This window comes from Neophocaena asiaeorientalis, unplaced genomic scaffold (genome assembly GCF_003031525.2).
Source record: "Neophocaena asiaeorientalis asiaeorientalis breed wild unplaced genomic scaffold, Neophocaena_asiaeorientalis_V1.1 scaffold218, whole genome shotgun sequence".
Classification (NCBI taxonomy): domain Eukaryota; kingdom Metazoa; phylum Chordata; class Mammalia; order Artiodactyla; family Phocoenidae; genus Neophocaena; species Neophocaena asiaeorientalis.
This window is the reverse complement of record NW_020172818.1, coordinates 13111845-13133870: the sequence shown is the minus strand read 5'-3', so window position 1 is coordinate 13133870 and position 22026 is coordinate 13111845. Positions and strand designations below refer to the sequence as shown.

Sequence of the window (22026 nt, the reverse complement as noted above, 5' to 3'; positions counted from 1 at the left end):
ACCTTGAGAGCCTCTCGCCACAGGCTATCCGGACCCTCTCTCTGCGAGCCCCAAGCTTCCTTTTCCTCCAGACCCTTATAACTGCTTCCCCAACCCTTATCCGTGGACACGCCGCCGGCCTGGCGTCCCCCGCGCCGCGACGCAAATGGAACGGCCTATGACGTCACGAGGCCGCGGCTCAATCAGACGCGGCGTTTGGGAAATTTTAAATTTAAAGGCGGGGTGGATCTTACGCTCAGAAGCGCCGGGCGCGGAGGTTTTCGTACGGTTTCCTGGGATCCAGCCCGGCAGGATGGCCGATGAAGGAGCCGTCGCCGTCGCCGTCTGCGTGCGGGTTCGGCCGCTTAACAGCAGGTAGGTGGGCCAGACCTTGCCCAGGTTCCCGTTGCGGCCTCCGGCCCGGGCCCGAGCCGCAGGAGTGAGTCCTCGCTGCTCCTTCCTGCTCCGCTGCCTAGAAACTCGGCCATTGACCCGCTTTGTGCCGTGGTTTCTTATGTGTAAAGTGACGGGCCAGGATCGGAGGATCTAGAGGATACTTTCCAGCTGTGGGATTCTCTTAAGTCTGTAACTCCGGCTCGCCGACATTAAAAACCCTACTCCCTGCGCTGCTCTGCCGTCCCCCCATCTGCGCTCTCCATCCCTCCCCCAGGAAAGTCGCATAGGAAAAATCCTTACTGGCACTCTTCACAGCTAGTCATTTTACATTTAACTGACGCTCTCTCCCCCTTTACTGTATACTCCTTGAGCGCAAGAACTAGTCAGTCTTCTTCCATTGTATTCGGTAGACCCTCAACACTTCGGTGACTGAACTCCACGTTCAGAAGGTTTAATGACCGATATTCATCAAAATTGATTTTTTTTTAGTTCGGTGTACTGTACTAAACACACACTACCATCGTTGCCCAGTGGATCTTACATTCTAAAGGGGTAGATAGAAAATAAAGTGAAAAATATAGAATATTAAGTGATGATACTGGAGTAATAAATGCTATAGAGAAAAAACAGGAAAGGGCAGAAATGAAAATGAAGTCTGCTTTGCCTGTCTCGGGCCTTTGCCCCAGAATGCTGACACATTTTGTTTAGAAACATTTGTTAACCATTAATGGGTGTTTAATAAATAAGAATATCAAAATGAGGAATTTCCTATTTTTAAGAAGCTCATTAATGCATTAGAAGAAAGCTACATAAAGCATTATAATACATCATGACAGGTGTTATGATAGGTGGAGAATGTTTGCTAGAGGAGTCTTTAGTCCTAAAGTGAGATAGTTTAGGGGAGGGACAGGGCTGTGTAGGAAACTCCTGATACTCTTCATGAATGAAAGAACAGTTAAGTTAGTTAATGGAAACAAAAGTCAGGGTATTCCAGGCAGAGAGGGGTCGAATCTTATTTTGGAGTGACCTTCAGCAGTTTATTTGTATGGAGTTAGGGTGTATATAGGAATTTAGAGGAAGATATGGGTCGAAGAGAGAAATTAAATGATCCAGGTGTCATGTGCCAAATTAAGGATTTCAGATGGTTTTTAAAGGCTTTAAGCAAGAGGGACATAACCAGAGTTGCATTTTCAACGTATCTTTTCAGCCGCCAGTACTGGGTTGGAAGGTGGAAGTGAAGAGCTTCACAAAGAAACTCCCATGAAAGTGCAGGAGGTCACAAAGCCCCATTTAAAATCCACCTTTGACCCCTCAAAGGTGGATTTTCCACATTTATCCTATTTATGGTATATGTCATTACCATCTTTTAAAATATCCATCAGAAGATGAGGTCTTTTCACTTATCTTTCATGTAACACAACTTCTGTGACTAGTTATTCTAAAATGCAGTTTTTTTATTCTTTTAGAGAAGAAGCGCTTGGAAAAGATACTCAAGTTTACTGGAAAACTGACAATAATACAATTTATCAAGTTGATGGGAGTAAATCCTTCAATTTTGGTAAGTTTATAACAGTATCAAAAGTTAACCTGGTATCATTTTTCTATTATGAGTACAAAAGCCTTATGAATAACACTGGATTTGTCACTAAAGATCAAACTAAGCCTTCAGTAAACTGCTTCAGTGGAAACTTTGAAAAATTGTTCATCCATTCATGTACGCTAAGTAAGATAATAAACTGACACTTAAAACATAGCAATAATAAAAGATAATAAGTAAATAAAAAATTAAACACAGTTATAGTGCCTTTTAACTGAAATTAACATTTTTCCTCTTATTCGTCAACGTACTTGTGGCCTAAAACTCTGTAAGCCCAAAATATGTCAAGTCATCTTTAAGATCTTCCAGTTTGGTTTCTTTGTTGTTGTTTCTTTTTTTGTTGTTTCTTTTCTTTTTTTTTTTTTTCAGTTGTTTTTCAAAACTTTTTAAAGAATAAATAGTGAAGATATTCCTTCTTTGTCTGCTAGAATACAGCAGGGACCTATCTCTGCTTTTGTGGATCTTATTTGGTGGAAAGAAAGGCTTTAAACAAGTATTTAGGGCTTCCCTGGTGGCGCAGTGGTTGGGGGTCCGCCTGCCGATGCAGGGGACTCGGGTTCGTGCCCTGGTCCGGGAAGATCCCACATGCCGCAGAGCGGCTGGGCCTGTGAGCCATGGCCGCTGGGCCTGCGCGTCCGGAGCCTGTGCTCTGCGGCGGGAGAGGCCACAGCGGTGAGAGGCCCGCGTACCGCAAAAAAAAAAAAAAAGTATTTGCACTTATGATGACATAAGCTTTGTGGGAGTTTATAGCAGGGATCTAACTAATCTAGGTGTCTGAAATGGTACCACTTACACTGGGACCTGCAGGATGAGTGACAGTTAGCTAGGACGAAGGGACTTGGAGGACCTAACGGTTAACTAGGTTGATTTGTGTATTGATTTAGCATGTATATAGTGCTGACAATGTGCCAGGCGCTGTTCTAAGCACTTCATATATATTAACTCATTTAATCCTCCTAATAAGCTTATATATATTTGGTACCTTCCCATTTTAATGAGGAATCAGAGAGGCCTGGAGTCACACAGGCAGCAAATGAAAGCGTCAGGCTCCAGATCTGTGTTCCAGCCACACTACCATGCTGCCACTTAGGCACCATAGAGCAACAGTGACGGCCTGTCACCTACTTCAGGAGTAAGTGATTAAGTTGTCCAATTAGTGTTTAACTAGAAAGCCACAAAGATACGCAGAAGAGAAAATGATTCCTGGTAAAGGAATCTTTGGTGGTATTAACATAATTTTTAAAAGGTAATATGTGCCAGAGATTATAAAACCTAAGTACCACAGATTCTCAGTAGCCATATACGCCCATGAAGGTTTTGGACTCATCCAGCTGTCTGAAACAGATAACATTAAAGTTTGAATCATCCTGCCATTTCTCCTTGCTCTAAAATCATGACCCTTAAGCAGCCTTCAGATGGCACTTTAGTTTTCCATATTGTTCTGCCCATAGGGCAGATGTGTGGTCATGGTGCAAGCAGTGTGATCACTGAATTTCTCATTGTAGGTCAGCACATTACCCTCCTGATTTACAAATCCATTTCTTGTGAGCTTTTTAATGTGAGGGCACTGCTAAAAGAGTGGTCTATTTTTAATGTACTAACAAAAGCAGAGAACCACATCCTGGACTTGTGAAATTATCAGTGCAAATGCTACTCTAAACCCAGCCTTTAGCAGCACTTCAGCTTTGGTCAGTACTTTGCTTCCAAATATCTGTGTTTTTTGGTTTCGTTTGAGCTAGACCTTCTTGCTAGGTATGTTAAAAACATTAACATTTCTCAAAGAATAGTAATAGTTTATATTTCCTAAGTATTAACATATGTTCACAATAATTCTATGAGGAAGATAATATGTATCCATTTTACACATTAGGGAACTGAGGCACGGAGACATCAACCACTTTGGCCAAAATCACACTGTAAATGGCAGAACCAAGATTTGCAGGCGGTCTGATTCTGGACCCCCATATTCAGCCATCATGCCCTACTGCCTCTTGAAAGCACATAGGGTGACAGACTTGTATTTTTTCTGTGTGAGGACCAACACATTTTACCTAAAGAGAAGAGTATTTTCAGAGGACCAATAAGTTGAAGGAAATATTGTGTCTTAAATCTTTTATCATACCATATCCTGACAATTTTATTTCTGTGGGCAACTACTAATTCAGAATGAAAACAGTTAATTTGTTTGATTTAACTTTTATGTTTTGTTTTTTAGATCGTGTCTTTCATAGTAATGAAACTACTAAAAATGTGTATGAAGAAATAGCAGTACCAATCATAGATTCTGCCATACAAGGCTACAATGGTGTGTATTCACTGCAAAAACATTTCAGTCTTGGGTGTCTGTTTAGCAAGTATTGATAGTTTTATACACTATAGATTCATTTTTAATCTTTGCATGTGTGTGTTTTGTTTTTGCAGGTACTATATTTGCCTATGGGCAGACTGCATCAGGAAAAACATATACTATGTTGGGGTCACAAGATTATTTGGGAGTAATACCCAGGGCAATTCATGACATTTTCCAAAAAATTAAGAAGGTAAATAATTTAGCTAAATTTCTAGTACATGCAGGTAAAAGTGGTGATAATAGGATAGCAACCTTAGTGTTCTCTTGTAATGATGAAGTATATTTATAGTTATCTCTTGATTATCCATGAGGAAAGAAGGAAGGCATAGCATAGATTCATTTTTTTCCCACAAACTTACTAACTACAAAGCTTAAAGTTCTTTCATTCTTTCCTTTGAATCATGAAACAGTACTCCCACCAAAAAGTGGGCATTAAGGAACAGGAAAATCTTATCACAATGATTAGGTCCTTATTGCCTTTGTTTAGCTACCAGTGATTATTAAGGAGCAGTAAAAAGTAGACTAGGTAAAAGACAAGGGAATCAGAAGGTCAGAATAGGCAAGCTAATTAGTTGAGTTGGTTTTAAATTAGTTTTTTCATCATTATTTTATTTTTAATTTCTTGAATATATGTAGGTTTTATTTTGAGGTTAGAGAATTGGACTGGGTATTTTCCTGTTAAAATTCTATGATACTATACTTTTCATTATTTCTGAAACAATGCTTTACTGTTGTTGTTGCTTGTTATCAATATAGAAGCACAGGGGAAGTTTTGTTTTTTGTTTGTTTTACAAAGATAATTTCCTGAAAGGCAAATACCACATGACTTCACTTATATGTGGAATCTAAAAAACAAAACAAATGAACAAACAAAACAGAAACAGACTCATAGATACAGAGAACAAACAGGTGGTTGTCAGAGGGGAGGGAAGTTGGAGGAATGAGAGAAATAGGTGAGGGAGATTAAAGGGTACAGATGTCCAGTTAGAAAATAAATGAGTCACAGGGATGAAATGTGCAGCATGGGGAATATTGTCAATAATATTGTAACATCTTTGTATGGTGACAGATGGTAACTAGGCTTATCATGTGATCATTTTGACATGTATGGAAATATTGAATCACTATGTTGTGCACCAGGACATAACACAGTGGAATAGGTCAACTATATATCAACTAAAAAATAAATAAATATTTTTAGGGCTTCCCCGGTGGCGCAGTGGTTGAGAGTCCGCCTGCCGATGCAGGGGACGCGGAATCGTGCCCCGGTCTGGGAAGATCCCACGTGCCACAGAGCGGCTAGGCCCGGGAGCCGTGGCCGCTGAGCCTGCGCGTCCGGAGCCTGTGCTCTGCAGCGGGAGAGGCCACAACAGTGAGAGGCCCGCGTACCGCAAAAAATAAATAAATAAATAAAAAGTTTTAAAAGATAGTTTCTCAAAGAATATTTTAATATTTAATATTAGCACATAAGCATTCATTATTAGATTTTCATAATTGGATGATCTCTGATGTTTTCTGATATGTTTTCACATATCTTTTTCTTCTAGTTTCCTGATAGGGAATTTCTTTTACGTGTGTCTTACATGGAGATATACAATGAAACCATTACAGACTTACTCTGTGACACTGAAAAAATGAAGCCTTTAATAATTCGGGAAGACTTCAATGTAAGTAACAGAGTTAACAGAGTGGCTCAAAAAAGAGTTACTCATTGGGATTATTTTTCTTGAACATTTGCCTTTAATTTCTATATATTTTAAAGTGTCTCCTGTTACTATGGTTTGTTTTTTATTTTCTTTCTTAAACATTTATAGAGATTATCTCTTAAGTAACATGTATAGTTTTTAAATATTGACAGCTATAATATTGTGGCATAAGTGCCTAAAAAGAGCAAGCTGGAAGTATCAGGTTAGAATTCGGTGTATTTTGGTACAGGAAATAAATTGTAAATAGCATAGATTTAGTTGTTATTTTTGTACAGAATAAAAGTGCCCATTTTCTACTCTTAACTTCCACAAATGAATTCTATAATACTTTGCACTTTCTTTTTGAAATGCAAAATTTTAAGTGACTTATAGTTCTCTACTTTTCCCATAATTAAACTTGTTTCAGAGGAATGTGTATGTGGCTGATCTCACAGAAGAAGTTGTTTATACATCAGAAATGGCTTTGAAGTGGATCACAAAAGGAGAGAGTAAGACTTTATACTGTATTTCTTCAAAACACGTGTAAAAACTATTTAATTGAATGTATTTAGGCTTTAAATCACACTTTTCACTTCTAAACTTAAATACAAGTTAGTGTTTTTCTTTGGATTGTAATATACACAGCTGAAATATGATTCTTTTACAGAGAACAGGCATTATGGAATTACAAAAATGAATCAAAGAAGTAGTCGTTCTCATACCATTTTTAGGATGGTAGGTAATTCTCTCTATATTTGGTCTTTCCAATTAAAAATACACTAATTTTTCTACAAGTTGCCTTTTCTTTCTAGATTTTGGAAAGTAGAGAGAAAGGTGAACCTTCTAATTTTGAAGGATCTGTCAAGGTGTCCCATTTGGTGAGTATTGATGAACCGTGATAATGTACTAAATGAGCCGAACCAAAATTTAATTTAGCTGCTGTATGTTTGGTTTCATGAGAACTGTTAACTAATTGGCAAAAGCATCTATAAATTGGTAGTTTAGTCTCATCACTAACATGAGATTACTAGTGGAAATGTAGGAAGAGTTCAGAGAATCTTACTTCCTGTGATCTTATAGCTGCCATTTCCTGAACTTTAGATGTAAGAACTGTAGGAGTTGAGGCTTTCCCTAACTAGTAATTGAGGAAGGGTTGATTCCATGCACATTTAAGAGTTAAAGTAATCTTGGAATTTGGTGATTTTTTTTGTGTTTGGGGTTTTGAGGGTTTTTTTGGTCTCTGCCAATGGTATTGAGACTTATGAGATGAACAAAAACCTGGGTGAGAGTTAAAAAATAAATCAGATTATTCAAGTTCATAGTTAAGTACAATAAGAAAATAAGCTTTGTATTATAAACAGTGTTTTAGACTATAAATCCCTTGAAAGGAAGAGTGATATCTCCTTCATCTTTGTAACTCCAACGCATTGTACATAGTTTATATTCAATACCTGTTTGTTGATAAGTGAATATAAGCATGACGCAAACATTCCTCCTTGCTGCACTGTGTCATTTCTCTTTTTTTGTGCTTCCTTTCTGTTCCTTACCATTATTGCTTTATTCTGTCTTCGAGGCCTAAATTCTTTAGTTTGATGTGGGAGATGATGTAAGATTTCTCGATTTGATTTGAAAACTTCAGGGGAAAAAGTAATAAATCTATAATATGTTTTCAGATTTTGAAAAATCAGAGTGTTAAGTATCTAATTCTAGTTCACCTGAGTTATTTTACTATCCAAGTATATCATTTATTTTAGTAGATTAGTCTTTAACAACAACGAAAAACATAAAACCTAACTTCTGTTTTGTTTTCCAAACCTAGCCTGTGATATATCACTACAATTTAAACTTTTCTTTCATAGTTTAGCTTTAATTATAAATTAAGTTTAATTATAATTAAATTTAATTATAATTTAGCTTGACATATTCAGTGATCTGTTTGGTGTCTTTTCTTATATTATTTGATGCTCCATCATCTGGGGACCATAGAAACCATCTGGTCCAACACTCCAGACTTCCCACTTACTCCAAGTATCTTCTTGGAAAGAAGTCTTCCCCAAAGAGTCTTTTTCTGGCTCTTTGGAGGTGGTCTTTTTATGAGTGTCTCCAGGCCTTTCTGGAATAATAACATCCAGGTGCTCTTAGCTCTGCTCCTTTATTCCCTTTTGTGGCTTCTTTCCTACTACGCTCCTAATCAAAGCACAGGAGTGTTCTGTGGCTTTTCTTCCCTTGTTTGCCCTTGTTACCATTTCTGTGTTGACGATGGTCAAATGTTTATTGTTTCTAAAGTCGCTGAGTTCTATTTTATTTATTTTTTTATACAGCAGGTTCTTATTAGTTATCCATTTTATACATATTAGTGTATACATGTCAATCCCAATCTCCCAATTCATCCCACCACTTGGTGGCATCTTTAGGTTTCTCTGTGTATAGTATCATGTCATCTGCAAACAGTGACCGTTTTACTTCTTCTTTTCCAATTTGTATTTCTTTTTCTTCTCTGATTGCCGTGGCTAGGACTTCCAAAACAATGTTGAATAGTAGTGGTGAGAGTGTTCATCCTTGTCTTGTTCCTGATCTTAGGGGAAATGCTTTCAGTTTTTCACCATTGAGTTTGAGTTCTAATTCATGTCTTTCTAAAGATTGTCCCACTGTTATCTCAAACTTCAGTGGGTCTAAAGCCAAATTAATTTCTTCCTATTCTAATGAATATTCCTTTTTCCAGTAATACTAGCATTATCCTGGTCACCTAGGCTGGAAACCCAAGTCTATTTTGGCTCATTTTTTCCTGGTTTCCCTTTTCTCCAGTCATCACCATTTCTTCCTGATCCTACCTGTCATCATTCCATTGGGTGTCATACTCATTTAGGTTCTCATCTGTCTTGAATTACTCTGTCATTCTCCTGAGCCTGGCCTCTAGGACTCTAGTCTTCCTTTCTTTCATCTGTTATGCAGATTTCTAATGTTACTAAGCACTACTTTTGCTGTGGCATTTCCTTGGACAAGATCTGGCTTAACTAGTCTTACTTTGCTTCCTTCTGGTCCACATAAGCTCCTCTCTTATAGATAGACTGAGCTTCTTAGTGCCTTTGAACACTAATGCTTGTCCTCATCTTTTTACCTTAATTCAGGCTTTCATCACCACTTTTCCCCTTTATTATGTATCTAGGTCACTTGTACTAGATACTATATAACAACGATTAGACTTTGTGTATTTTAGAGAAAGCAGTATCTGAGACAGGACTGTAAAGCAGGAGTACATAATTACCTGCCTACTCCTCGAAGAGAGAGATAACTTAAACCTCTGACTTTCTTTTAATGCATTAATAATATTTACTGGGCTCTCAGATTAAAAAACAAAAAGGACATCCCTCCACTACTTACTGTCTCCACTACGACATCCCTAGCCCAAGCCACCATCATCTCTCACTTAGATTCCTGCACTAGCCTCCTAACTGCTGCCACTTCTGCCCCTCTCCAGTTCATTCTCCATCTAGGGTGCCACGGTTGATCTTTCAGAAAGTTAAATCAAGATACGTCACTCTTTTGATTAAAGCCTTCTCTTGGCTTCCCATTGCGCTTGGAGAATCCAACGTTCTTACCCCTACTTACAAAGCTCTGCATAATCTGACTCGTACCTCCCTCTCTTACGCTATGTGTTCCATCGCGACTTCACCAACTCTGCCATGTTGCCCTTTTTATTTTTTGAGCATACCAAGCTCACTTCTGTTTTGTGACTGGGTGTACTGGCTGCTCTTTTAATCTGCACTGTGCTTCCCTTGGTTTTACATGGCTGCCTCCCTCTGTCATTCCAGATCTGAGCTTAATGGGAAGTCTACCCCTACCACTCAGTCCAGAGAACCTACTCTGTCCCTTCTTTCCTCTTCCAGGACTCTCTTTAAATTATCTGTATTACATTTACCAGGTTATGTTTCCTATCTGTCTTCTTCTGTCTTCTCACGAACTTCCTCCTCTCCTCTTACCACTCCATATAGAATATAAGCTCTATCAGGACAGGGACCTTACTTGTCGAATTCATTGCCATATCCCTAGCACCTAACATACTGCCTGAAGCATGACAGTCACTTTTTTCCAACAATATTTGTGAAATGAAAGAGGTCCTTGCTTTTAAAGATGCTACAGTAGAGTCAGAGACAAATAACTAGCTCCACACAATAAGTGCTGTAAGAATAAGTCATATCTATAATGACCTCTGGGTACAGTCAAAAGAGCAACTCATTCAAGGTGTGGGAGGAGAAAGGATAAAATCAGCAAAGCTACGTTGAGCAGGTAACATTTGCCTTTGGTCCTGAATAAAGACTAGGGGCGGTCTAGAACTTTAGAAGTAACAAAGAGAATGGCAAAAGGTAGCACTTAGGAGTGTAGAAGTACATGAGGCATTTAGGGTGTAGTGAGTAGTTCAGCTAGAGTTAGGAGTAAGTAATGAATAGATATAATGCTGGGGCCACACAAGTGCCAGATTGCAAAGAATCACATTCATATGATAAGGTTTTGAACTTTGTGTAGTAAATAGAAAACCTATTCTGGCGGCATTATGGAGGATGTATATAACAAAGAAGGAACAAGGGTTATAGATCGGTTTGACAAGGGAAGGCCTGAACAGTGGGGTGAAAGATGAGGGTACAGATGGGGTGTTCAAGTAAGCTCTGTGTTTTAAATGTTCTTTCAGTAGTTTGGGTTTTATCTCATTATGCTTCCTAAAGGTTTATCATCACCTGTCTTACAGAATTTGGTTGATCTTGCTGGCAGTGAAAGAGCTGCTCAAACAGGTGCTGAAGGTAATGAAAACTTATGAAATATGTTGGTCTGAGTGTCTTCCTGTTCTTTCACAGAATAAAAGTGCTACCATGCATTTTAGAAACTAATAATGACAATAATAATTTTGTGATAAAAGTCCTTCATGTAAAAAGCAGCTTATGTATGTGGCTAATTATCTAATTTGGGCTATTATAGCATCAATTAAAAAACTAGAACTGTACAGTTGATAGGATTGTATAGCTGAAAAGCACGTGAGAGTACCATGAAAACCATCTAAATTTCCATATCAGGTAAGAAAATTCAGAAGGGAAGTGGGGCACAAAACTAATATACAGACATTAATAATTCTATAATACAAATAACCAGTTAGAATATTTAGTGTGCAAAAAGACTCAATTTACAATGATGGCTTAAAAGGTGTAATACCTAGGAAGAAACTCAACAAAAATTGCACAGGGCCAAAATAAAGAAAACTTCAAAACAGACCTGAAGGACATAACCAAATACTTAAACAAATGGCAAAGCATACTTAGATGGAAAGGTGCAAAATCATAAAGATGTCAAGCCTCTCTCTGTGTTCATTTCCTGCAGCCTGACATAAAGACACCCAGCTGAGCATGGCCTATATCCACCAAACCTGACCCATGAACGGGAAATAAATGCTTGTTGTTTTAAGGTGGCTTGTTAAGCAGCAATATTACAGCAATAGCTGAATAATGCACCTGTGAAATAACAGCTATTCAGAGTTATTTATTGCAGTATTTTTTGTATACATGGTAGATTGAAAACCTACATATCCCTCAACAGGGTTCTAGGTAAATAATTTCTGATACATCCATGCAATGGAATTCCATGCTATGAAAAAGAATGAAAAAGACCAGTGTTTACTGATGTGATGCACAATATACGCCAAGTGAAAAAAGCAAAGTGCAAAATAGTGTGTATAGTATGCTACTATTTGTCTGAAAAAGAAAGGGGAGAAATGAATATATATGAACTTGTATTTCTAAAAATCTAGAAGAATAAATAATAAACATGGTTTACTGGTGGAGGGAACAGGAACTGGTTGGGGCATAAAACTGGAATAGAGCTTTTTCCAGGTACTTTTTTTTAATGTTAGAGTCGTGAGCATACTCACAATATTAAAATGAGAACGTTTTTTGGTTTTGAGCCTATAGTTGCCTATATTTGAAGGTTTGGAAAAAATAGATTTGAATGGAGGAATTAGAGGAGCTCTTTTAGACAATGGGCTTTCCCTCCCTCTTATTCTTTTCTTAGTCATCTTTTTCATTTTGCCATTTCTCTCAGGTGATAACCTTTCTGATTCACCTAATTGGGGGAGGGTTAGGGAGAGAGCTCCTCCACCAGTGGTATTAAAGGTGGGCTCAGATCTAGTCCAAAGCATAGACTTCAACATCTGTCCCTTTAACTTCTACTTTCTCTCATAATTTACTGATAAGTTCATCATCCAGTACAGGGCTCGATTTGAATTTTTATATTTGTTTAATAAATGCAGGTTTGCGACTCAAAGAAGGCTGTAATATAAATCGAAGCTTATTTATTTTGGGACAAGTGATCAAGAAACTTAGTGATGGACAAGTTGGGTATGTTTATTCCACTGTACTCTATCTGTTAATGCTTATGTTTTCATTAGGTCGAGAATTGTAATATTTTAGTGACACTCAAATAAATGTTCTTATTTCATATATTCAAAAGCTTTCATGACTCTGTGATCATGCTTGGCTTCTTATACATATGATTGTGTCCTACTAAATTTACTTTCTGTATTTTAAATATTTTTTAGTTAGTAGTTTTGATCTGCCTCATGTAATCTGTAAATAATTAATTTTTTTAACTGTAGCTATTTTAAGGTTCTACATTAAGAACCAACCACTTTTGTTATATAAAAATTCTTACTCTTTTTCTTCCCAAATTCATTTCTCACTAAGTGGTTTCATAAATTATCGAGATAGCAAATTAACACGAATTCTCCAGAATTCCTTGGGAGGAAATGCAAAAACACGTATTATCTGCACAATTACTCCAGTGTCTTTTGATGAAACTCTTACTACTCTCCAGGTGAGTGTGATTTTTATCTCAACTTAATAGGAGGGGATATCATCTTTAAGAAGGAAAAATTACCTACTAAAAATAGGTAGTTTTTTAAATTCTCATAACTACCTGTTAAAATAAAATTATGTGTTGTCTGCTAAATAGCATTTCTTAATTTTTCCAAAATTCAATCATTCGTATCCCACCTCCACAATTTTTGCCACATCCAACACTATTTTACTGAAATTGACTTGATATTTTTCTTTTACAAACTCACTTTTTTACTTAATTGATTATGAAAGGAAATGTTATATCAGTTCTGTAAATGAAAAACTAGTATCACTTGCAACAAATAGAAGGTGACCCAAAAAACATGTGTATGTGATTATAATAAAATAATTCCTAAATTCCTACTAGCTAATTGTTGCCTGCCTTTGCACTGAGCCTAAGGCCTGCATTTTATGTTTAAAAAAGGAGAGGGGCGAGTAGGGGGGCATTGAATTGTCAGTAGAATAGCTGTCTCAATGAAGGATTCAATGTTTTATATAATGGATACCTTCATGTACCCACTTAAAGTAACTTCTGATACTCATACTCTAAGAAACATTGCTTTAAATAGCTACTGAGCACTGGGTCGAGGTACTGTCAGAGAAAAAAGATAGAAAATAGAGTCCCTGGCTTCACAGAATGTAGTCTTATAGGGAAGATAAGACCTGTCTTCCAACATGATTGCCTTGGATTAATACTTAAGTAGCTAGTAAGTAGGATAGCGTTCAAAGGAAGGAGAGACTGGAGCATTACAGACATTGTTACAGAGACATAAAATGCACTCTGTACTCAAAAGTATTAAACTACCTGGGAAGAATACTGATTTTTCTTTACAAAACTTAATTACAAGAAGACCAAATATTATTAATTTACTTAATTTTTGTGTGTGGAGCACATAACACTCTTGTATTTTTTCCCAGTTTGCCAGCACTGCTAAACATATGAAGAATACTCCTTACGTTAACGAGGTATCAAATGATGAAGCTCTCCTGAAAAGATACAGAAAAGAAATAATGGATCTTAAAAAGCAATTAGAGGAGGTATGTGTGAACCATGTATTTCAATAAAGAGTAGGGACAGATTTAGAATTGAGATCTACCTAATCGCCCAGAGATTCTTAAGTCATCAATATCTGAGTTTTGCAACCTAAATTTAAAACAGCTTTCAACTAAGAAGAAATCAACTCATAAAAATTTTAGTTTAATTTACTATAAACTGAAAGATTTGGTTTCTTGAAGTTATTTTAGATTTTGTTTTTCATTTTCAAAGGGGAAAATTTGATATTTTCAAATGGGCCAAGTGGAGATTTTTTTTTTTTTTAATTGTCACAAATTATACATAGGGAATTAGGTTAAAAAAGAGAGATTATGTATAGGTACCTAAAACTACTTTCTCTGGTTTCACGTTAACTTGAATTTTTCTTCCAACCCTGAGATAGCAATCTAATAAGATAGCATAATCACTTGTCATTGTTTGTTTTAACTATTATGGTCCTCTATTTTATATAAATCTTGCATTTTAGTGATCTTTTTAGGAATAAGCTAAAATATCAAATGGTAGTCTTATGAAAACATCTCTTCCTTTGCTGTAGGTATTCAAATCTCTGCTTTTGACTTCTCTGCCTACTATTTATATATTTTTAGGCAACTAATAGAATTGCTTTAACAGCATTGTAATGGCATATAGAATAGTGGCATGAGAAGAAATGTATATTTGACTTTATTTTTAGTTTGAGAAATTACTGATTATGGTAACTGTATTGGTGTTCTGCAGGTAGGGTATATTTTATTTCAATAAAATTAAAATTCTCTTAGTTCACATACAAATTTCTATTCTGTTCTTTTAAGCTACTTTCGAAGTTTTAAAATCTAGCTACATTTGTTATTAACATAACCCAATATTACATTCTGTAGGTTTCTTTAGAGACTCGAGCCCAGGCAATGGAAAAAGACCAAATGGCACAACTTTTGGAAGAAAAAGATTTACTTCAAAAAGTGCAGATTGAGAAAATTCAAAACTTAACACGGATGCTGGTGACCTCTTCTTCCCTCACATCACAACAGGAATTAAAGGTAAAATTTAAAAGATGACAACTTAAACTTGGGATACAGAGAATAGAACGGGTATTCCTATGTGTTTATTACATAGTTATGCATTTCTTATCTTTTGATACAGTGTATTCAAGAAACCCAGAACTTTTGTGTTGCTATTTACCTATATAGCAACAAAACACCTAAGAGAAGAGGTTTATTAAAAAATACTGATCCCTAATGTAGAGGTCCTAATTCAAGGATTCAAGCGTACCACCTATGTTTTCTTCTAGGTGTTTTATGGTTTCAGGTGTTAACATTCACGTCTTTAATCAGTTTGAGTTGATTTTTGTGTATAGTGTAAGATAGCGGCCCAGTTTCGTTCTTTTGCATATGGCTGTCCAGTTTTTCCAACATCATTTACTGAACAGACTGTCCTTTCCCTATTGTATCTTCCTGGTTCCTTTGTTGTAAATTAATTGATCATATATGTGTAGGGTTTATTTCTGAGCTCTCTATTCTGTTTCATTTGTCTATGTGTCTGTTTTTATGGCACTATCATACATATTGTTTTGATTGCTATAGCTTTGTAATACAGTTTGAAATCAGGAAGCATGATGCCTCCAGCTTTGCTCTTCTTTCTCAAGATTGTTTTGGCTATTTGGAGTCTTTCATGGTTTAGAGTCTAGAGTATATTCAAGGAATCTATTTGCAATATGCTTCTTAAGAACTTCAAATAAAATTAATTAGAGATTGGAAACCACAGATGTCTAGAGTATGTGGGAATATTTTCTGTTTAAAGAAACAGAAATATTAGTATCAGGAAATTGATCTAGAATATAGATCAACATACTGATCAAAATTCTGGCTTCCAGTTTTTGTGGTTTTTGTTTTTACTAGAGTAGGGATTTATTTATCCAACAGATATTTTCTTAAGAGGACAGCCTCTGGATTTGAACTACCTGGGTTTGAATCCCTGTTCTGTCAGTTCCTAACACTTGACCTTGGGCAATTTCTCAAATACACTTTGCTGCAGTTTCCTTATCTGTGATCTATAGCTTGATCCCCACCTCATGGGATTGTTGTGAGAATTAAGTGAGGTAACATACAGTACATGCTTAACACTATACTTTCTGCTCAGCAAATCCTCAATAAATATATACTATTAAGATAATTATTAATAGACATTATGTTCAGGTCACCATTCTAAGTATTTAGAAGATGCTCTAGATCAATTTGTTGACTGAGTGATGAGTAGGAAATAACCCAGTGGAAGGCGTAAGGAATGGTGTTTCAGGAAGACACTTAAATGTACAGAAGCTTAAAATTGTGGGAAAACAGTATATTTCTTGGACTTTCTGGTGGCAGGAGCATTTTAAAACCTCAGTGAAGGACTTGAATGTTGCATTAGGCTAAGGACAAGGAAAAGCCTTGTATGGAACATAATCGGAATTGCATTTTGGGAAGGTGAGGCTGTTATGTGCATCAGATAGATTGGGCCTCTGCAATGATTGTGGCTCTGGAGGTGGAAGAAATTGGATAAACTGGAGAGCTATTTGGGAGGTAGACTCAACAGGATTTTGTGATTATGTAGACACAAGAGGCAGGGAAAGGGAGAAGGAGGTATCCATAATGACTTGCTGGCATTACTAGGCTTTCTGGGTAGCTGGTAGCATATTCACTGAGTTGAGGAACACTGAATGAAGAGCAGTGGAGCTGCTCAGTGTTTGATTCAGGACGTCTCCATTTTAAGATGTCAGGCAGTCGAAAATGTGAAAGGTCTGACATGGAGGTATCAATTTGGCATTAACTACTGCAGATCCAATTTAGAGTCCTGGGAATGGGTGAGCTTGCTCTGGAAGCATGTCGAAAATGGAAAAAACAGAGGGTCAAACACAAAACCCCATGAAACAACAACTTTTTAGGTAAAGGCAGTAAAGAAGAATCCCTGAAGGAACCCATGTTTAGCTCAGAATTTAGAAGGAAACCAGCTGAATGTGGTAACCAAGGGAACAGAGTATTTCAGAGAGGTAGTGGTCAGCAGTGTCACATTCTGCTGAGAAGTTAAATAAGATACACATAGATAAAAATGCTTTGGATTTAGAAATAAGAAGCTCATTTGCAAAAGCGATTTTGAGTTATGTGTTGGTAGTGAAAGCCACCTTGCAGTGGGTTGAGATGACCCAAAGGGTTGGGATCTTGAATACAGTAGAAGGGTCTGGCCTTAGGTAGAAGGGTCTGGCCTTAGAAGGAGAAACATCTATTCATGATAACAAGGACAGAGGAAAGGATAGGCATCAGTTCAGGTAATGCTTTTGTAAGTTTAGGCTTTTATTGTCTTTCTGAAGTAGGAAGTTTAATTTTTCTGCTGTGATAGCAGGAGATGGTGGAGACACAAGTTCATAGACAATGCTAAGAGTTTGAAATAGTATAGCCTTTATAGGGAATAGAAAAGAAAGCCAACAAGGAGGAAAGGAGTCTTACTGGGAAGCATTAAGGCCCCAGGTGATGGTGGCAGCCAGTCTTCTGACTGTATGCCCTGGCAGTGTTCAGGAGGCTGATAAAGTCTTAAAAGACAGTGTAATTCATCTGTGTGTACACTGTGTTGGAACAGGTTTGGGGAACAGAGATTGGGTCAAATAATTTGAGGCTGTTGACCCAAAAACATGGTTGAAGTGATGATCTATGGAATCTATGATAGGAAGAGAAAAACAGCAATAAAGTAAGGTACCTTGTAAGCTAAGTAACTATAATGGGATTAACTGGATCAAGAAAGTGGAGGATAGCCACTGTACTAAGAGCAGGTCTGGGTTTATGAGTTTGAGATAATGACAAGGTCCAGGAGTGGCTTTGGGAGCACGTGGAGTTGAGGTGAAGGTCTTTGGAGTCAAACATGTATATACAACTAGGTTTTTGCAGAGCAGGCTGTGGAAAGGGCTGGCTATTTCAAGCAAAAGGGTAGTATGTGGTAGAGGCATGAAAGCATGCAGAATATTCTGGGGACAGCAGATAATGTTGACAGGCAACGCAGTAGAATGGTTGGTGGATAGGCTCTGAAGTTAACAGGCATGGGCTCAGCTTCCAGTTGGCTGTATGACTCTACTCAGCTTCTCCAAACTTTCTGGACACCCAGCTCAACTATAAAATGGATGGAGTAATAGAGGATTGTTGAGAGGATCAAATAAGATGAGATAATGCTTGTACTAGTAGAGACACAAGAGAAAAATGCTAGCTGTGAAATATGGAAAGACACAAACACTTAAGAAGTGGGCAGGGGAAGAGAAACCAGCAAAGCAGAATGAGAGATGAAGACAGCTAGCTGGGTGGGATAAGAATCAGGAGACAGAAATGCCCCTGAAGGGATGAGGAAGAAGTAGATAGATGATGAGGAAGAAGACAATGTAGAAACTAAAAGAAAATGGTAGCTAGAGAGAAGTGAGGAGGCAAGGGATTGTTTTCTTTAAAACTCAAAAGCAGATAAATAGACTTGAGCATTCGTACAGCTAAGAGGAAGGAGCTAGGGAAGATGACAGATGAACAGATAACTGAGGGAAACAGAACTGGGCACCCAAATGTGCTTTTGGTAGCTCTAAGGGGGCAGCAACAGCTGTCCCTTCCGTATACCCCCAGGTTACTTGAAGAGTTGAGAGTCAACCGATTCCTTTCAGTTACATTCCAGAAAAGCTTATAAGTAAACCTTCTAATAAAATATGTAATTTAAATAGTAGTTTCATCAAATTTATTATGGGGTTAAATACTGATTTGAAAAGTTTGAATATGTTTTCTTATCTCAGGTTATCCTTAAACTGGTAAGATATTAAAGTAGATTTAGTAAACATTCTGCCAAGTTGATGGGGTTTTTTGTTTGTTTGTTTTGGGTTTGTTTGTTTGTTTGTTTTTATTTATTTATTTTGGCTGCATCGGGTCTTAGTTTCGACACACAGGATCTTCACGGAGGCATGCAGGATCTTTTGTTGCCACTCGTGGGCTCTTTGTTGCAGTGCTTCTGTCTAGTGGCCACAGGTTTTCTCTCTCTAGTTGTGGCGTGTGGGCTCCAGAACACGTGGGCTCTGTAGTTTGCAGCGTGGGAGCTCTCTAGTTGAGGCGCAGGAGCTCAGTAGTTGTGGCACAGGCTTAGTTGCCCTGCGGCATGTGGGATCTTAGTTTCCCAACCAGCGATCGAACCTGCGTCCCCTGCATTGGAAAGTGGATTCTTTACCACTGGACCACCAGGAAAGTCCCAATGGTTTTTTAAAATGGAAACTAGTTCCCTTGTTTTAAGATGTTGAGCCCAGATCTGTGTGAGGTAATTCTGATTTCTTTCTCTTCAGGCTAAAAAAAAACGAAGAGTTACTTGGTGCCTTGGCAAAATTAACAAAATGAAGGACTCAAACTATGTAAATGAATTCAATATGCCAGTGAATGTAACAACAAAAACACATAAGGCTGCTGTAACTTTAGGAGAAATTGATGAATGTGAGTACTTTTTCAATTACTTTTAATTATAAAAACATCCCTATAAAGAGAGACTTTATTTATAACTCAATTAATGTGATAAACACATTTAAATAAAATGTATGTATTTTAGGTGTAATTACAATGGAGATAATGATAAAAATAAGTAATTTTAAGAAAGTGAAAGTTCATGACTTTCTCTATTTCTAGATTTCTTAAGAATAATGCATTATAGTTGAAACACGTTTTTATTCTAATCATTATCCAGTTAAATTAGTATCCATATAACAAACATCAGCCTTAAACTCTGCTAACCTTGAAAGGATGGCGTTTACACAGGAATCCGTTTCAAAATTATGTCTCCAACATAGTTATAAATATTTTTGGGGGCATTTTTAAATCTACTTAAAGTAATCAAATCTCAAATTTAGAATTTGTCCTTTTTATCTATATTGTATTAAGGACCCCTGTATGTTATCACTCATTCTAACCAGTAATCTTAATTGACATAATAATTTAAATGATCACATTTATTATTAATGTATTCTTGGCTATGATCATACTGTGAGCACATATTAGCTAATTTGAGTTTATTACCTCTGATCAGATTTTTTTTTTATCTTTGAGTTTTAAGAAACTTAATAACAAGTTTATGGATAAATTTCTTTTCCTTCTAATTATAGCTGTCTGTTCAGAGTCTGATATTTTCAGTAACACTCTTGATACATTAACTGAGATAGAGTGGAATCCAGCAACAAAGCTACTAAGTCAGGTAACTTAAATGTATTTTACAGAGTATTATCCTTTTACTCTTTTTTAAATTCATTTGTTATCGGGGTTTATTGTTGTTGTAACACATTTCTAGCTCTGACTTAATTTCAGTAACAGTTTTGCTTCTAATTAAGGCCACTAGAGTTTTAAAGGTCAATAAATAATCCCTCAGTTTCATTTCCTAGATTCAGAGCTACCTGAGAAATAATAGTCAGACAGGTGGAGAGTTAAATTATCAGCTTTATTACTAAGGAGTTTAAGGATCTGTATCCCATTATGAGCGCTACCTCCTACTTCTGACTCAACTTTTCTAGTCAGACACAGACAGAGCATTTGTTTATGATTTTTTTTTAAATTTTTAACCCTTTCAAAATAGTCGTCTTCTATTCTAAGTTAGCTAATTTACCAAAATGCAGATCCTTTATCTTACTCTGGATCAAGCTAGACCATTAAAAAGTTATTGAAGAAGAAAATGGCCTAAACCAACAAACGATTCAAGGTTAAATTAATTATTTGGTTAATCCAAATTTTGTTAAGGAAACAAACAATATATGATTGGAATTCTCTCTGACTTGAAAATTTGGTTTTGTTTGCAATAGGAAAACTTAGAAAGTGAATTGAGTTCACTTCGTGCAAACTATGATAATCTGGTGTTAGACTATGAACACCTAAGAAGAGAAAATGAAGAAATGGAATTGAAATTAAAAGAAAAGAATGATTTGGATGAATTTGAGGCTCTAGAAAGAAAAGCAGAGAAAGATCACGAGGTAAAGGATGTGGAAATATGAAACTAAACTAAAACCACACATTGAAATGAAGTATCATTCTCTTAAAGGTATTTCCAAGGTTGAGATATTGGGGATCCAACCATTTTCCATATGTATACACAATTTAGAGAATTTGAGAAGCAATTTATTTCTGTTTTAAAAGAGTTGAAGCATATTTGTTTCACTTGTGCTTATGCACAAGAAGAAGAAATTAAGAACATCTTTAGGAAGGTTTGGTGAATGTGCCTATTGATGGATTTGTCTTGAAGAAGTTATTTCCTTATAATTTGTGTATTAAAATATTTAATTTATTAACACATCAGAAGTCCTGCCTAGAACGTAGCCATTTCCTACTGAGACCGACATGAATTTTAATATGTTGCTGAATGTTTTATATATGGATACTACCTATTAATGGATTTTGTTTTCTTTAGAAGATATTTTCCTAAATAGCTAGAACATTAGAATAGCTAGGGAAGCTAATTTTGCACATTTCTTTTTCCATATAAGAAAGTTACTGTGAAAATTAGTATAATTAATACTAAATAATTTTAATGGAATTTTTAGAAATGAAATGGATCACTTAAATTTTTCAAGTGTGTAGTATTAGGCTACATGTTAAGAGAATGTAATCCATAAACCATCAGACTTTGGGGTCTTGGTAACTGTCCAGAAGAATTCAAGCAATTTCTTAGTGTGGAGAGTCTTTAACCTAGAGTTCATAGACCCTATGAAATTATTCTATAGAATTTTGGAGTGCATATTCAGTTTTGTGGAGTAAGAATCCATAGCTGTTATCAGACTTGTGATGTGATCCACGAATCCCCTCAAAAATAAGAGCTGATGTTTTGATGTAGGTAAAACATGAGTTAATTTGCAGCTACTTATTTCTGTATGGAGAGCCCAAAGGGACACAGTTCCTCTTCCTCAGTATCAAAGTTTCTCACCTACTTTTCTTTTTTAAAAAGAAAAAAAAATTCTGTGCCAAAACTATTATTTCTGCTCTACCTACAAATTACATTTACTCCTACATTTCATAGGTATTATATCCTGAGAGGCAAAAGTCTATAACTTCTCTACAGACTTTCGTTTAATTTGTTTTAAAATTTGTGAATTCACA

At 36.6% G+C, this 22026-nt stretch overlaps 1 protein-coding gene across 2 annotated transcripts in view; it reads left to right on the top strand.

Moving 5' to 3' along the window:
* Positions 1–243: 243 nt before the first annotated feature.
* The window catches only part of CENPE (centromere protein E), a 72057-nt gene continuing 50274 nt past the window's right edge, over positions 244–22026 (top strand). For both annotated transcript variants that reach the window (XM_024741787.1, XM_024741786.1), the window contains exons 1-16: positions 244–354; positions 1842–1933; positions 4188–4277; positions 4394–4512; positions 5870–5989; positions 6435–6516; positions 6675–6742; positions 6820–6885; positions 10752–10803; positions 12300–12387; positions 12733–12862; positions 13804–13923; positions 14797–14955; positions 19245–19389; positions 20052–20140; positions 20739–20906. In XM_024741787.1, the coding sequence (XP_024597555.1) occupies positions 293–354; positions 1842–1933; positions 4188–4277; positions 4394–4512; positions 5870–5989; positions 6435–6516; positions 6675–6742; positions 6820–6885; positions 10752–10803; positions 12300–12387; positions 12733–12862; positions 13804–13923; positions 14797–14955; positions 19245–19389; positions 20052–20140; positions 20739–20906 (1650 nt within the window). In that variant the 5' untranslated portion in view covers positions 244–292. The remainder of the gene's footprint in view (positions 355–1841; positions 1934–4187; positions 4278–4393; positions 4513–5869; positions 5990–6434; positions 6517–6674; positions 6743–6819; positions 6886–10751; positions 10804–12299; positions 12388–12732; positions 12863–13803; positions 13924–14796; positions 14956–19244; positions 19390–20051; positions 20141–20738; positions 20907–22026) is intronic.